At 38.3% G+C, this 15,272-nt stretch overlaps 2 protein-coding genes across 6 annotated transcripts in view; one reads left to right on the forward strand and one right to left on the reverse strand.

The window, feature by feature from the left end:
• Positions 1 to 6,822: 6,822 nt before the first annotated feature.
• On the reverse strand, positions 6,823 to 11,637 carry RPA3 (replication protein A3). The gene is made up of 5 exons (XM_010587250.3): positions 11,601 to 11,637; positions 10,144 to 10,754; positions 8,665 to 8,739; positions 7,746 to 7,854; positions 6,823 to 7,189 (listed from the first exon to the last, which is right to left on the reverse strand). Exons 1-5 carry the CDS (start codon positions 11,635 to 11,637, stop codon positions 7,107 to 7,109), a joined length of 915 nt encoding a protein of 304 aa, XP_010585552.3. The 3' UTR covers positions 6,823 to 7,106.
• UMAD1 (UBAP1-MVB12-associated (UMA) domain containing 1) overlaps positions 10,466 to 15,272 on the forward strand; it is a 244,243-nt gene continuing 239,436 nt past the window's right edge. For 2 of the 5 annotated variants that reach the window (XM_064290007.1, XM_023544397.2), the window contains exon 1: positions 10,488 to 10,637. The gene's annotated coding sequence lies outside the window, so the exon portion shown is untranslated. Of the gene's footprint in view, positions 10,638 to 15,272 lie in introns of all 5 variants that reach the window. The other 3 variants (XM_064290008.1, XM_010587249.3, XM_064290009.1) reach the window with 2 other exon arrangements.

Consider the following 15,272-nt stretch of genomic DNA (forward strand, 5'->3'; position numbering starts at 1 on the left):
AAAATAATATTTGTTTCCTAAATAAATATTTGGTATAATAGTATTAAATTATCTAACTTCTAATTCAGAATTATTCAATAGAAGAATTTCCCCGTACTGGTTATCTTTCAAGATTCAGGGTGACAAGAGACAAAAATCTTTCAATGAAACTGTTCATTTAAACCAATTATTAAATAAACTTTATTACCTTAATATGAAGACATTTCATGGTGAGAGATTCTCATTAATCAAAATAATTGGCTTATTTTCCTGGGTAATATTTCAATCTCCTGTGAGGAAAAAAAAAGTTCTTTGAAGAAGGGGTAAATTAAGTCACAGTATCATCATCTATGGTATTGCCCAAAATGATGACGCTGCTTGTGTGTGTATATGTATAGATATATATGTATGTGTATATATATATATTTTTTTCCTCTTCCAAGTAATGGCACTCACTGTTTTGAGAGCTGTTTTTGAATTTTCTGAGTTTTGGATCTTGACTGCTGCATTATATAAGGGCCACAAAGATTGTTGCTCTTTATCTGCCCACCTACACAAGTAATTATGTTGGAAAAGCATTTGTATATCCAAAAGCCACTATATTTCAGTCCAAACCTTAAAAAAAGATGAGAAGATACAGAGAACATGGTGCCTGCTGACATTCTGTGATATGTCAAGAAGAAACAATGGCATGCGAAGAACAATTTTATCCTTGAAATCACGATGGATGTATTACACTATAAATTGTTCATAGACTACACCTCTGGTCTTGATTAGCCTTCTCAAAACCCCATGCTGTAGGTCAAATGGGGTCATAAGAAACATAAATGGCTTACCTCAAACCAAAATCACTATTAGAAAGTAACTTAAAACACATGCTTTATTAGCACTGTAGATTTAGCCTCATCTCATAGAAAAGATAATCTGTGCTACTAGGATTATTTATTTTCTTTCAGGAACAGGTCAGAATCAAATTCCATGTGACTTAAATAAAGGGAGAAACTAAACTGGAGTTTCAGTGAATAAAGCCCATAGAACTTGGCTGTTCTTCATCACCCTTAAACCAGCTAAATATTAAAAAGTTAGCAAGATTTGAGAAATCTTTAGATTATGCTAAACTGTCATAGATTGAGATTTCAGAGTCTAGGGACTATGTTTATATGCACCTCTGAGAAATTCGCCAGGGACTTGACACAAAATGTTTGCTGAATGACTTAATGCATAATTAAATTAATACCTTAAAAAGACAATCTCTCCCTCAATGAAAGAATGGATAAACAAACTGGGGTTTATACATACAATGGAATATTATTCAGCCAAAAAAGGAATGAAATACTGATACATGCTAAACTTGGATGAACCTTGAACATATTATGCCAAGTGAAAGAAACCAGACTCAAAAGGTCACATAGTGTATGATTCCTTTTATACGATGTATCATGCAGGCAAATCCATAGAGACAAAGCGGATTCACAGTCACTAGGGGGTGAAGGGAGTGGGGAATGGAGAGTGATTACTTAATTGGTATGGGGTGTTTTTCTGGGGTCATGAAAAAGCTTTGAAAAGTTTAGAAAGGTGGCATTTGCACAACAGTGGGAATACATTAAGTGCCACTGGACTGTACACTTTAAAATGATTAATTATATGCTATGTGAATTCCACCTCTATTAAAAAAAAAAGATAACCTCAAATTTCTATAAATTTAGTAATCATACTAGTTTATTACTCAGCATTTAACTAACCCTGTGAAGAAATGCTTTCAGAGTGTTTTAATTTTGTCTTTGTGAAATGAAAATAAAAATGATCACTTGAAGAACATATTACTGAACACAACCACACAGTTCATTATCCCCCATGTTAGTTTCTCTGGGTTATCCTTCTAGAATTTCACATCAGAAAAAAGTCTGATTGTCCTAATGGGTTTAAGGGTATTAAAAATTCAATAGCTTGTTCCTCCCTTTTTCTAGCTTCTTAGGAAGGCCTGAAGCTAAATTTAGCACTTAACTTGGTGATTTGATAGTTTTCAGCTACTTTTTTTCAATAGATTTCTTTTTATCTTTGTAGCCCAATCCTTTTTATAATATGCAATAAATTATAGCTCAATGAGATCAGTGTGTTATCCCTAAGCTCATCTTCTTCAGTTCTTCAACCTTTCAACATTGTTGACTACTTCTTGAAACTTTTTCCTTGCTTTTCATGATATTCTTTCTGTAAACAAATATTTATTTAGCGCTTACTAGGTGCTAAGCACTTGTGATTCTTCTGACTCAGTGATTCGTCTTCCTCATCCCATTCACTTTCTCCTATTCCTCCCCATACAAACGAACCCCACCGAGGTTCTGTCATTGGTTCTATGGTTTTCTCACTCTGTATGCTCTCTCTTGATTCAGGAACACAATCTCTAACTTGAAACTGTTGGGGCCAGATATGATCCAGACTTTAGAATTTGGGGATTTTAGTAAAGTTATAGGGCATATCTAACATATATTATGTAACAACTCCCACCCTCAGAGAGAGGAGCAGCACCCTGTAATCAAATATTAATACTTCTGTGGTGAAACAAATACACTAATTGGAAAAATAAAGACTATGAATAACCTCATACCAGTTCGTATTAGGTTTTGCTGAAATAAGTTTTGCTGCAAATTTAGAAAAAAGCTTTTGATTTTCATCTTAGATTTTGAAATTGCAGAAAAATGATGGCAGATTTCTTAAACTCTAAATATCTCTTTTAAGTAGGTGGCTCTCTCAAATTTGTCTGGTCCTACATTTCCAAATGCATTCTGGACATCTTTATCAAAGAGCCTATCAACTACTTAAATTTGTATTGAAGCAATTTATTGCCTCCTAAATTTAACCATCAGTTGACCTTACCCTTGGTTCTTACTGTCTAGCTTCTAGCATCATTAATCACTCCTGTGGCACTCATTACAGTATGTCCTGAGCTCCTTGCCTCTTAAACATTGCCACTGTCCCCATTATGGTTCAGGTCTCCATTAGCTCTCTCCTTCCAGCTTTATGGGTTTTAAAAAAGGCTGGATGGACTACTTAATTCATGTACTATTCCAGGCACTGGGAATACCAGTGAGACAGATTTCTACAGATTGCTCCTATTTAAGGATCTTCAGCTTAGTGGGGAAGACTAATCAGAGGACTGGTTAAATAAATTAGGGAACATTTGTACAATGGATTGTTTTGGAACCTTTCGAAGGGATGAGATAGCTCTACATGTCAATTGTCAAGACATAACAAAGGACAATATATTAAATTATATTAAAGTCCTAGAGTTAGATAATCTATGTAGACAAAGTTCTAGAAACCACAGCAGTGTCTCTGGGGAGACATTGGGACCTTTACTTTCTGATTTTTGAAGTGTTTGAATTAAAAAAAAATTTTTTTTTAAATCCAAAAGAAAAAGATTATCAGCAAGTGTGATGAGAGGTATGAAGAAAGAAATGTGAGAACATAAAGTGACTAAGTAACTTTGCCTGCCTAACTACGGGGAAGCTTTCCTTTGGCAGAGGCAGACATTCCAATCAGAGCAAACAGCAAGTTCAATGACACCCAGTTCTTAAATGGTATAGTGTGTTCTGGGAATGACAGATCAGATGGCTGGAGGGTAGCTTCAAGGGGAGGGCAAGATTTGAGACTGAGGTGAGACACTGTAAGGTTGTGAAGGGCTTCAAATACTGGTTAGAAATATGGACCTGATCTAGTCAGTGAGGAGCCTCTAGAAGTTGCTGGGTTTTTTTTTTAGATTAAAAAAAAATTGGAATAATTTTAAGTTTGCATAAAAGTTGCAAAGACAGTACAAATTCTTATACTTTTCACCCAGTTTCTGTCCCCACTAATACTATAATCTTACATTAAAACAAAAAACTCCAAAACTGTTGCCGTTGATTCCAACTCATAGTGACCCTGTAAGACAGAGTAGAGCTGCCTCATAGAGTTTCCAAGGAGTGCCTTGTGGATTCAAACTGCTGACCTTTTGGTTAGCAGCCATAGCACTTAACCACTACACCACCAGGCACATTTTTCAAAACTAAAAAGCCCACATTGGTACATTAGTATTAGCTAAACTCTAGACTTTTTCCAGATTTCACCAATTTTTTCATGAATGTCCTTTTTGTTCCAGGAGCCAACCCAGAATCCCACATCACATTGTCATGTCTCCTTCATCTGCTCTACAAATTTCTCTGCCTTTGTTTTTCATGACCTTGACAGTTTGAGGGGTGCTAGTCAGGTAGCTTACAGTATGTCCCTCAATTTGGGTTTGTCCTATGTTTTCTCAAGATTAGACTGAAGCTAGGGGTTTGAATAAGAGGTGAAGTGCCCTTCCTATCATGTTATAGATGTGGCCTACTGGAGATGTTAACCTTGATCATTTGGTCATTTGGTTAAAGTGTTTGCCAGGTTTCTTCACTGTAAACATCTCAGGAAGTTTTTCCCTTTGCATACCTCTCAGAGAGTTTTTAAACTTCACAGTATGATGATTACAATTGTTGAATGTGACTATTGGCTGGGAGATGGGTACAGGCTAGGAACAGGAAGGTATTAGATAGCTAGGGCTGTTGCAATAGTTCAAGTGAGAGATGGCAATGGCCTGAATTTAGGATGGCATTGGCAGTGAAAAGGACCGGAAGAATTCAAATGTTTCTAGGAAACTGGATGGATTAGGGTAGCTTTGAGGGAAACGTGTCAACTCAAAACTATAATGAGATACCTTTTCACATCCAGTAAGATGGCTACAATCAAAAAGTCAGAAAATATGTGTTGGCAAGGAAGTGGAGAATTAGAATCCTCTGCTGATGGGAATGTAAAATGGTACAGCCACTTTGGAAAATGGCAGTTCCTCAAAATGTTAAACCCAGAGCTACCAGTTGACCAAGCATTGCCACTCCTAGGTATATACCCAAGAGAAATGTCCACACAAAAAATTATATCTGAATGTTCATAGCAGAATTATTCATAATAGCCAAAAGGTAAAAACCCAAATGTTCATCAATGCATGAACGGGTAAACAAAATGTGATATATCTACACGATGAATTATTCAGCCACAAAAAGGAATGAAGTACTGATCCGTGCTACAACACTGACGAACCATGAAAACAAACTAAGAAGCCAGTCACAGAAAAACACGTTACATACTTTCATTTATATGAAATGTTCAGAATAGGCAAATCTATAGGTTCCTAGGTGGTACAAATGGTTTGCACTTGACTGCTGACCAAAAGGTTGGCAGGTCAAACCTACCCAGCAGTGTTATGGAAGAAAAGGCCTGGCAATCTGCTTCCACTAAGATTACAGTCAGAATTCTACGGAGCAGTTCTGTAATACATGGCGTTACCATGAGTCAGAATTGACTGGGCAGCAACTGACAACAGGGCTAGGGGGATGGGGACATTGGGGTAGTGACAGCTAAAGGGAATGGGGTTTATCTTTGAGGTGATGAAAATGTTCTAAAATTGATTGTGGAGATGGCTGCACAATTGTTTGTATTAAAATACACGGAACTGTAACACACTTTAAATAGGTAAACTGTATGATATGTAAATTATCTCAATAAAGCTGTTACAATAAAAAAGAGAAAACAACCCAGTGAATATATGGCAGGTGAGCTAACTACACTCCAGGTGCTGATGTCCAGTAGCACAGCAGTGAGATTGGGACTAGATATTGGCACTGTAAATCGTAAGCATAAAAGATTCATTCAACAGAAAACAAGATACAATACTCATTTATTCCCAACTTGCTAAACATAGGTAGCTCAAGGAAAGGTTTCAGGCACGGCACTTACAATATTTAACCTCTATGTTAACACTGTGTTATTAGACTGGCTGGTGTTCCTCCTGTACTTACTTGCCTTCACTTTCTACCAGATGTTTTACCCTAAGTGGAGCCTTGGTGGCACAGTGCTTAATAAGAGTTCGGCTGCTAACTAAGAGGTCTACAGTTCGCATCTAACAGCTGCTCCTTGGAAACCCTATGGGACAGTTCTACTCTGTCCCATAGGACTGCCATGAGTCAGAACTGACTTGACAGCAACTGGTTTTACCATAAGTGGCTACGGCAATGCTCCTTGAGTAAACTGCAGAGCATCTGGGGGGTAAAGGTTGCAAATTAAGATTTTACCAATTTAAAACATTTTCGGTAACTTACAATCGCAATTAATTTGGAATTAGCTTTTTATCCTTCCTGACCAGAATGGGAAACCCTGGTGGTGTAGTGGTTAAGTGCTACGGCTGCTAACCAAAGGGCTGGCAGTTCGAATCCGCCAGGAGCTCCTTGGAAACTCTATGGGGCAGTTCTACTCTGTCCTATAGGGTCGCTATGAGTCGGAATCGACTTGACGGCACTGGGTTTGGTTTTGGTTTTTTGACCAGAATGGGTCAAACCATAAAACCTAACGGGTCACATGGTTATTCTGCATCACCCTCTATCCTACTTGCCACATTCCTCCCTGTGCACCCCCAACATTATGGGTACTTGGTGGTGAACAAGAATTCCGTAAGGATATTGACAGCTGGAAAAAAAAAAAATTCTACCAACTCTTTTAATGATCATGTATCCCTTGTTTGGCATTAATTAAAGCTCAATTTTAAAATCCTGAAACAGATGTATTTCAAAATTACAGATGATGTAGGGTTCTGTTTGTTCTTTCTAACTGCCAAGGAAGTAGTTAACAAAGTACGGCATGTGAGGCAGGGAGTAAATCCTTAACGGAGTTGACCCAGCATTTCACATTGGTAGGTCTAAACCCTGACCTTCCAACTATGAAATTCTAGGTTTGTGCTTGAATACATGAATAAACAAAAAAGAATGAAATGTCCAACACCATATGTCATTTTAATATTTATTAATAAAACAGAAAACTAAATTCAAGACAACCACTACTTAGCTCTGGAGAAGAGAGACTTTATATGAGGCCAATCCTCAGGTGAGAAACGTAAGCATGCCAGTTTTATTAAGAATTGCAGATTAAAATATCTGGTTAGGTAAATGAGATTAAAAAAAAAAAAGAGCAAATTTAATATTAGCAATCACAGGAATCTCTCCCTCAAACATCAGAGGCCGCCTTTAATAATCTTCAACACCACATTCATGATCATAAAAAGTTCATCAAAGTCAATCATACTGCACAACCCCCAGAGGAAAAAAGTGAGGAAATTCCTGGATAATTTTTATAGCTTCATTGTAGAGTCCAAGATCTGAAAGAAACATTTTAGCAAATATTTAATCTACAGTGGCAAGCTGTAATATCAATTATCATCTCAAAGAGTTCTACCTCTCTTTCCTCTCTCTTTTAGAGGTCAACTTGTTTTCAAGACCCAATTTCTAAAACTAAGATGTAGACAATCATATTCATTTAATTGTGGCTTTTTTTTTTTTTTTTTTTTATAAAAAAGGAAAAGGTCTGGGGACAGGAGACCATCCATTTTGACATCCATTATGCCGGCACAGTTCCTGCCTGGTAATGTTTAGGTGTTGATGCACTACTTGATGACTTCAATTGATACATTAAAAAAAAAAAAAAAAAAAATTAACATTATTTTTGTTTGCCATTTTTTTTAAAAATTCTCTTTCCAATATCAATGAATCTTTACTGAGTTTTCTACATATACAAGCAGTACTTAGATCAGAAAAGTGTATAGAAATTCAAAATGTGGCAGGACTGAGACTCAAGACTGACACATATCTAGTTAAGAATGAAACTGTTTTCCTCCTATTATATAAAACCACTAAATATTGGAATGCTTTATTTACCAAAAGGATGGTTATCTTCTCTAAACTGCACATAAGATGAGCACATGATGGTTGCCTTGGCTGTTACTCTTCCAACTACTTCCACAATTCCAGAGATTTCTTCCTCAAGCTAACACAGAGACCAAAATGTGTTATGACACTTTTCATTTGGCAATTAACTTGGAAAATTATTATACAGTTCATTAATCTTTCAGTTTACAAAACAAGAAAATTAAAAAATTTACCAATGCAAAAACTGAATTATAACTTGCTAAAAAATGTTTCTAATCTCATTACCTTCAGGAGTTGCTTCAAGTTCAAAGGTAAGGTTAAATGTTTTAATTTGAAGGCAAAATCACTCAAAGATAAAGATTCTAAGAATTTCCAGCATTTCTATGAGTAGCAATTTGTTTAAAAGGGACAACTGGGTGGAACCACTCTATTGTCTATGATATTTAACACAGTATGTTCTGTATACGTTAATCAAACAGTAAATGTACCTGTCTTGAAGAAAAAAAATTGAGACAAAGAAATGCTTTTAAACATATTTAAGATAAAACCTAAAAATAAATAAGTAGCAACTGAAAATATATACAAACAAACATAGAAAATGGAACTAAAAAACTTAAAACTCTGAAGGAAAGAGTGAGTAAACATGGAAAATTTTTCTCAGGCGATTTTATGATCTTTCATAAAGAATGAGAATTGTTACCCAGCATTAAAGGGATATACTCAAGAATCTGGGAGACCAAAGAATCACTGGATGGAAACTTAAAAAGTAATATAATGTGAAATAAACACATAAAGTGAAAGGGGACAAGAATTTCGAAGCCAGGTTTTACAAACTTGTCCTTTATACATCCACTCCAAGAATCAGTAACAAAGCAAACCAAGATGAAAAATGAAGTATAATATACACAGAATAAATACTTAAACATACAGGCTCCATCAACTCGATGGTTCCATTTTTTCCTTCTCCATCTGAAAGAACAAACATTTTTCCGGAGGGATGAATCTAAAACAGAAACACAATTTTAATAAAAAGTACATAAAAACAAAACCTTTAAAATCTCATTAATGTTAAAAGTTTCACAAAAGGTGAGCAGACTGACCCTAACTTAGTTGATTTGAACAAAACAACTGTTTTCTGATCAGGTTTATTTTGTTCAAATTATACTTTGTCTTTACCAGATCTGGCTGCAGGACACCCAGTTAAATTTGAATTTCAGATAAACAGTGAATACCCTGGTGGTGCAGCGGTTAAAGTGCTTGGCTACTAACCAAAAGGTTGGAGGTTGGAACCTACCAGCTGCTCCTTGGGAGAAAGATGTGGCAGTCCGCTCTCATAAAAGATTACACCCTTGGAAACTTTATGGGGCAGTACTACTCTGTCTATAGGGCCGCTATGAGTCAGAATTGACTGGAGGACAATGGGTATGTCCAGTATTCTTGTTAAACCTGGTAACTCTAAACTAAGAACAAATCACAAAGCACTCACAGTATCAAAAAGTGAGATCTGTTTGCGCCTCTGAATTAGTATATATATTACAAGTGGGGTATGCTTTAAAAATTAGGTAGGATGAAGTAAAGAGAGAACTGGTTGCCAGATCTGGGTCCTACTCCTAGAGGCGGCTGGGAAAAGTGCAGACAGATCTAGTTTGAACCGCAGCTTTCCACTTGGTGTGGCCCCTAACAATTTAATTAAACAACCATCACTCTACAGTTTCCCTATTTGTGAAGTAAGAATAACACCTATTTCACTAAGTTCATTAAATGAGCTACTAAATAAACTTTTACATAATAGTTTTCTTTCCCTTAGCTTTCCTGGGTCACTGATCCTGAGATTTTGGGCCTGTTTCTCACCTGCTGGTAAAGAGAGCTGCACCCTCTGAACTCTTTCCAACCTTTAGGATTTTATGGATTACACGGTAACAATGGGGTGAGATAACAAGGCTGCTATGGGATCTGAAAAGGATAATCAAGAAACATTTTATGGAGAAGCAACTTCAATGAGGAAAAGAGATTTGTGAAAAAAAACTCCAGAAAGGAAACAAGCAACTCAGCCAAGTTGGAATCACAGTCAAGTTTGGCTAAAACAAAAATTCAGAAGGTAGGAGTGGTAGTCATGCCTACAGTTTCTTTATGTAAATACTCAGAGAAGGGGGGGTGGGGTGCTGGAATTTGGAACTGAGCGGATTCGAAAACACATCGTTTCCGCGCCATGAAAAAGGCGACCAAAAGAAAGAAAGAAAAAAAAAAACAGGCTTCAAAGGCTAAAAACTTCCCTTCTGCAAAATAAAGCCAGAGGGCACGTGATGTCCTGAGCTTTCTGTCCTCCACCCTGTTACCCCCCTTGACGGTCACAGGGCCTTTCCCTCTAGCTGCGGACCCGGTATCCCGAAGTGGCGAGCCCGCGCACCTTCTCCAGCTTCCCTACGAAGCAAACAGGCCGGTCGATGAACTGAGCCAGCATGCTGGCGTTGATGCGCGACTTCGGCAACTCCATCAAGTCCACCACGATTGCGACGCAAAACTTCCACCTGGCGGGAAACAGGCGGCAACTGAAACGGTGAGCCCGCGGGCGTCTATGGGGAAGATTTCCTCTGCACCAATCAGCGAAGACCAGCCCTCCAGGTCCACCAATCAAACGCGCGGAAACATCCACCGAACGCGTGCTGTCTCCTGAACGGGTGGGTAAAGAGAAGGATGCGTCCGGAAGTGGAGATCGGCTGCTTAGTGACGTGCGGCGTCCCGGAAGTTGGCCTGGTCTAGACAGTGGGGCGGAGCTTGGATGGGGCGGGGTTTGAGGCTTCCCTGCCGCGATTCCCTGGCTTCCCCGGTGCGACTTGACCCCGGAAGTGGGGTGTCGGGCAACGGTGCCAGTACGGCGGGGGACTGCGGCGAAAGCCACAGGTACCTCTTCTCGCGGGAGGCGCCGGTGCCTTCCCACATTTTCATCTCCCCGCGGGCACAGAGGCGGAAGAACGAGGCGGGGGTTCGGCCCCGGCTTCCGCCGCGGCGTTGTCGGTGCTGTGCACCGTCAATTCCAGTTACTCCGTCTCCCGTTTTCCCTATTACGTGTGGGTGTGCCGGATTCTTACTGAATAAAATTTGGAGATATCGGGGCTTTTTGACACTGTCCTCTTGAAAACGAGGAGCGGGAGTCGCCAGCGACCTTCGTCACCTTTAGGCTCTTCCTGCGCGGAGGCAGGCTTGGTGATTTACCTCCCCCCCCCCCCGCCCGCCGCAGCTACGTCACTTTCAAGTCTCAGTTTCCCCATCTGTAAGGAGACGGACTGATCTAATTACCTCTATAACCCTTTTTCCCAGTCCTGACATTCGGGCCACAGGTGTCGGTTGTCTCACCTCATCCGTGTTAGCAGCGAGTGGAACATTTTTTGGGGGAGACCAGTCAGTGGGCAAGGAGAGGGGAGAAAAGCCTAAATAGCTGTTTGTCCCTGAGCAAGTGTTTTTCTTTCTGAGGCGTAATTTCTGATCCGAAAAATGAGGGGGTTAGACCGAATGTTTTGCAAGGAAGGTCCCATCTGACTAATTTTTGCCTGTATGGTTAACGAATTCTTATCTACCAGCACCCTTTTTACCATTATTCACCACACCCCTGGACTCTGGAGGTCTAGATCTGCAGGTCTAGGACACAACTTACTCCGACAAGATGTGGGTGGGAATCGTGAATCTGTCGCTGGCTCACCGTGTGGCGCAAGAAGCCAGTGGCTACTTATTTGATCTGCTGGGATTGGTACCAACCTTGCCAGGGATTTTCCACAATGAGTACCTATAAAAATACCTGCAAACGGTGCAGCAGAAATTGCGAAAAATTTTTTAAAAATGTGAATTATTATTTGTGATTGGGGATACTGAGTCTGTGAATTTGCCAGAGTCTCAGGGGCGTCATCGTTCAAATTTGGGTTGCTAGCTGGAGTCTCCCAATTTCGTCCTGCAGTTTTTACCTTTAGCAAAGAAGTTTGTCTTTGAGGCCTAAAGTAGCAATTTAAGATTGAAATCTGATGTACTATAATTAAATTATACTTAACCTCCTTCAGTGTTTACTTAGCACTTAATATGTTTGTCTTTTGATTTTACTGTCACTAAAACAGGTTTATTAAAAAAAAAAAAAAACAGGTTTATTAGGTTTCATTAAACAGCCTCTGAGTGAATTTCAGTTGATGTATAAAAACTGGTAGTTGTGTTGGTTCGATTGCTAACTGGTTCAAAAAAGTATCCGATGTAAATATTGTTTTATTAAAGTTAAAAGACTCACTTTTAAGCAAAGGCTTTTTTTTTTTTAACAGTTGAGCAAGAAGAAAATTTTAAGACAGCTTTTTGGATATTTTTTGGGATCCTTAAAATGTGGTGTTATGAAATATAGCATACACAGAGAAGAGTATATATAGCTGATAATGTACAGTTTTGAGAGAAATGAACCCATGTGGCCTTCTCATTCAGTTTGGGAAATGGAACTTTATCAATTAGTAGTTTGCACTTCCCAAATCAAATCTTCCTTCCTACCAGCTAGAGGAGTCCCTGGGTGGTGCAAACTGGAGTGCTTGGGTTTGCAAAGGGTTAAGATGCTCAGCTGCTAACTGAAAGGCTAGAGGTTTGAGTCCACCCAGAGGTGCCTAAGAAGAAAGGCCTGGAGATCTACTTCCAAAAAATTAGTTATTGAAAACCCTATGGAACACAATTCTACTTTGACACACATGGGGTCGCCATGAGTTAGAATCTACTCCACTGCAAAGTAACCCTATCTTGACTGTTTTGTTAAGCGTCCTAAGCTTTTCTGTGTAGTATTTATTACACATGTTGGCATTTCTAAATGACATGTTGTTTAATTTTGCCAATTTCTGACCTTTATGTAAGTGGAACCACACCGTATGTATCTTGCTTCTTTTGCTTGTTTTTGAGATGAATTCCTGTTGACACATGTAGGTGGAGTTCATACTTTTCATTCTGCTGTTTCACTCTTGGTATCGACTGACATTTTGATTGCAGTTTTTTTCTATTGTGTACATGACTGCAAGAATATTCTTGTACTTACTTCCTGGTGCAAAGATTTATCAGTAGAATCATATATGTCCTGTAGCATAGAGTGCGCATTTTCAGCTTTACTAGTAAAACCAAATGTTTTCCCGAAAGGTGGTACCAGTTTACCCTCCTATCAGGAGTGCGAGGAGCCCTGATAGTGCAGCGGTTAACCTGGTAGCACAGCGGTTAAGTGCTCACTGCTAACCAAGAAGTTGTTGGTTCAAACCCACTCGAGGATCTGCAGAAGAAAAGACTTGGTGATCTGCTCCCATAAAAATTACAGCCTAGGAAACCCTGTGGGGCAGTTCTTCTCTTTCCTATAGGGTTGTTAAGCGTTGGAATCAACTCGACAGCACACAACACACACATCAGGGAGTGTAGGCAAGTTTCAGTTGATCTGCATTCTTGACAACCCTTGAAAGTTTTTCTTCCCCTCAATCCAGTGAATATGAAATAGCTTCTTGTGTGGTCTTAATTTGCATTTCCCTGAATACTACTAATTTTGAAATTCTTTTCAAATGTTTATTCGCCATTTGTGTACCTTTTTTTTGTTTTTGTTGATTTTTCTACGGAGTTGTCTTACTGATTTGTGAGAGCTTTATTTTTTTTTTTATGTTAGAGTGGATAGTAATACTACATAAGTGTTCTCAATTTTTTACTTATCTTTTCATTTTCTTAGTTTTAGTTTGCTTTATTAGAAAGAGCTGAATTCTAATAGTTAAAATGCAGTTTTTTCTTAATTTTGATGTACTTGAAAAAGTCAATAAAAAATCTCATTTAAGAATATTGTCTTACATCAAACCTTTAAAGTTATTCTGTATTTTTCTAAAATTTTTATAGTTTTTCCTTTCATATTTAATATTCTATCATCTATAATTGATTTTTTATGTATATTATCTGATAGGTATTCAATTTCTTTGTTTTCATTTCAGTTGTCACAGCATCATTTGTTGACCAATTTTATTAAGATATATAATAATAAAAAAAATTATTGTATATGGTATATATATTCCTGAATTTGACTTGCTATTGTTTTGTTCAGGATTTTTGCATCTATGTTCATGAGTGAGAGTTGCCTGTGATTTTCCATTCTTGTATAGTTCTTGTTAGAGACTCCTATGAGGGTGTATTAGTCTCATTAAATGATTTGAGAAATGTTCTCCCTTTTAGATTTCCTTGGACTCAGTGTAAAATTAGAATTATCTGGTCATTGACCATTAGATAGAATTCACCTGTAAAGCCTGGGTTCGGTACACCTGAAAAACCAAACTAACGGCTATCGAGTCAATTCCAACTCATAGCAATGCAATAAGGACAGAGTAGAACTGCCCTGTAAGGTTTCCAAGGTTGTAAATCTTTATGGAAGCAGACTGCCAGATCTCCCTCGTGGGGCAGTTGGTGGGTTCGATTTGCTGACCTTTCGGTTAGCAGCCAAGTGCTTTAACCACTGTGCCACCAAGACCCCCCTGAGTTTAGTATAAAAAACTAAAACCAAAGCCACTGCCATTGAGTCAGTTCCAACTCATAGCAACCTTATAGGACAGAGGGTTTCTAGAGAGCAGTGGGTAGATGCGAACTGTTGACTTTTTGGTTAGTAACCCAGCTCTTAACACTGTACCACCAGGACTTAACACGGTTACCTGCTAACTACTGCTTTAGAATGCATCTCACAAGTTTTCATGAGTAGGTGTTCATTATCATTCAGTTCTAAATATTTTATAGTTGCTCACATGTTTCTTCTTTGACTCATGGGTTTTTTTGTTTTTGTTTCCAAATGTATAGGTTTAATTGAAGTTATTTTTGTTACTCATTTCTAATGTAATTGCATTATGGTTAGAGGGTGTGGTCTGTCTTATACTAATTCTTTGAAAATATATGAGACTTGTTTTAAGGCATATCAAATACATGGAGAGGTTTTATAAATGTTTCATGTGTACTTGTAGAAAAATCTTATTTTCCAGTTGCTGGTTCAAGCTTGTTAATTGCAGTATTCAAATATTTCTATTTTTTCCCTTACCTTTTGTCTCAGTTATTGAGATATTTGTGTCAAAATAATCTATAGATGGTCACACTGGCAGTTTCTCTTTAAATTCTGATTTGTGCTATATATTTTACGATGCCTTGATATTGGGCATATGTAAAATGAGAATTGTGAAGTAAAATGGTGAAATGAAGTAATGACTATCTCTAATCATGGTTTTTGCCTTTAAGTTAATTTTGTCTGCTACTGTGGAAACCCTGGTGGCGTAGTGGTTAAGTGCCACGGCTGCTAACCAAGAGGTCAGCAGTTAGAATCCACCAGGAGCTCCTTGGAAACTCTGTGGGGCAGTTCTACTCTGTCCTATAGGGTCACTGTGAGTCGGAATTGACTCGACGGCAGTGGGTTTGGTTTTTGGTTTGGTATTAGAAATACATCAGCTTTCTTTTGATTAGAATTTGCTTATTGTATCTTTTTCCATCCTGCATTCACCCAGGAAGACAAGACCCATGGCCCTGGAGGCTCAT

The sequence above is a fragment of the Loxodonta africana genome, chromosome 8, assembly GCF_030014295.1.
Source record: "Loxodonta africana isolate mLoxAfr1 chromosome 8, mLoxAfr1.hap2, whole genome shotgun sequence".
In the NCBI taxonomy this organism is placed as follows: domain Eukaryota; kingdom Metazoa; phylum Chordata; class Mammalia; order Proboscidea; family Elephantidae; genus Loxodonta; species Loxodonta africana.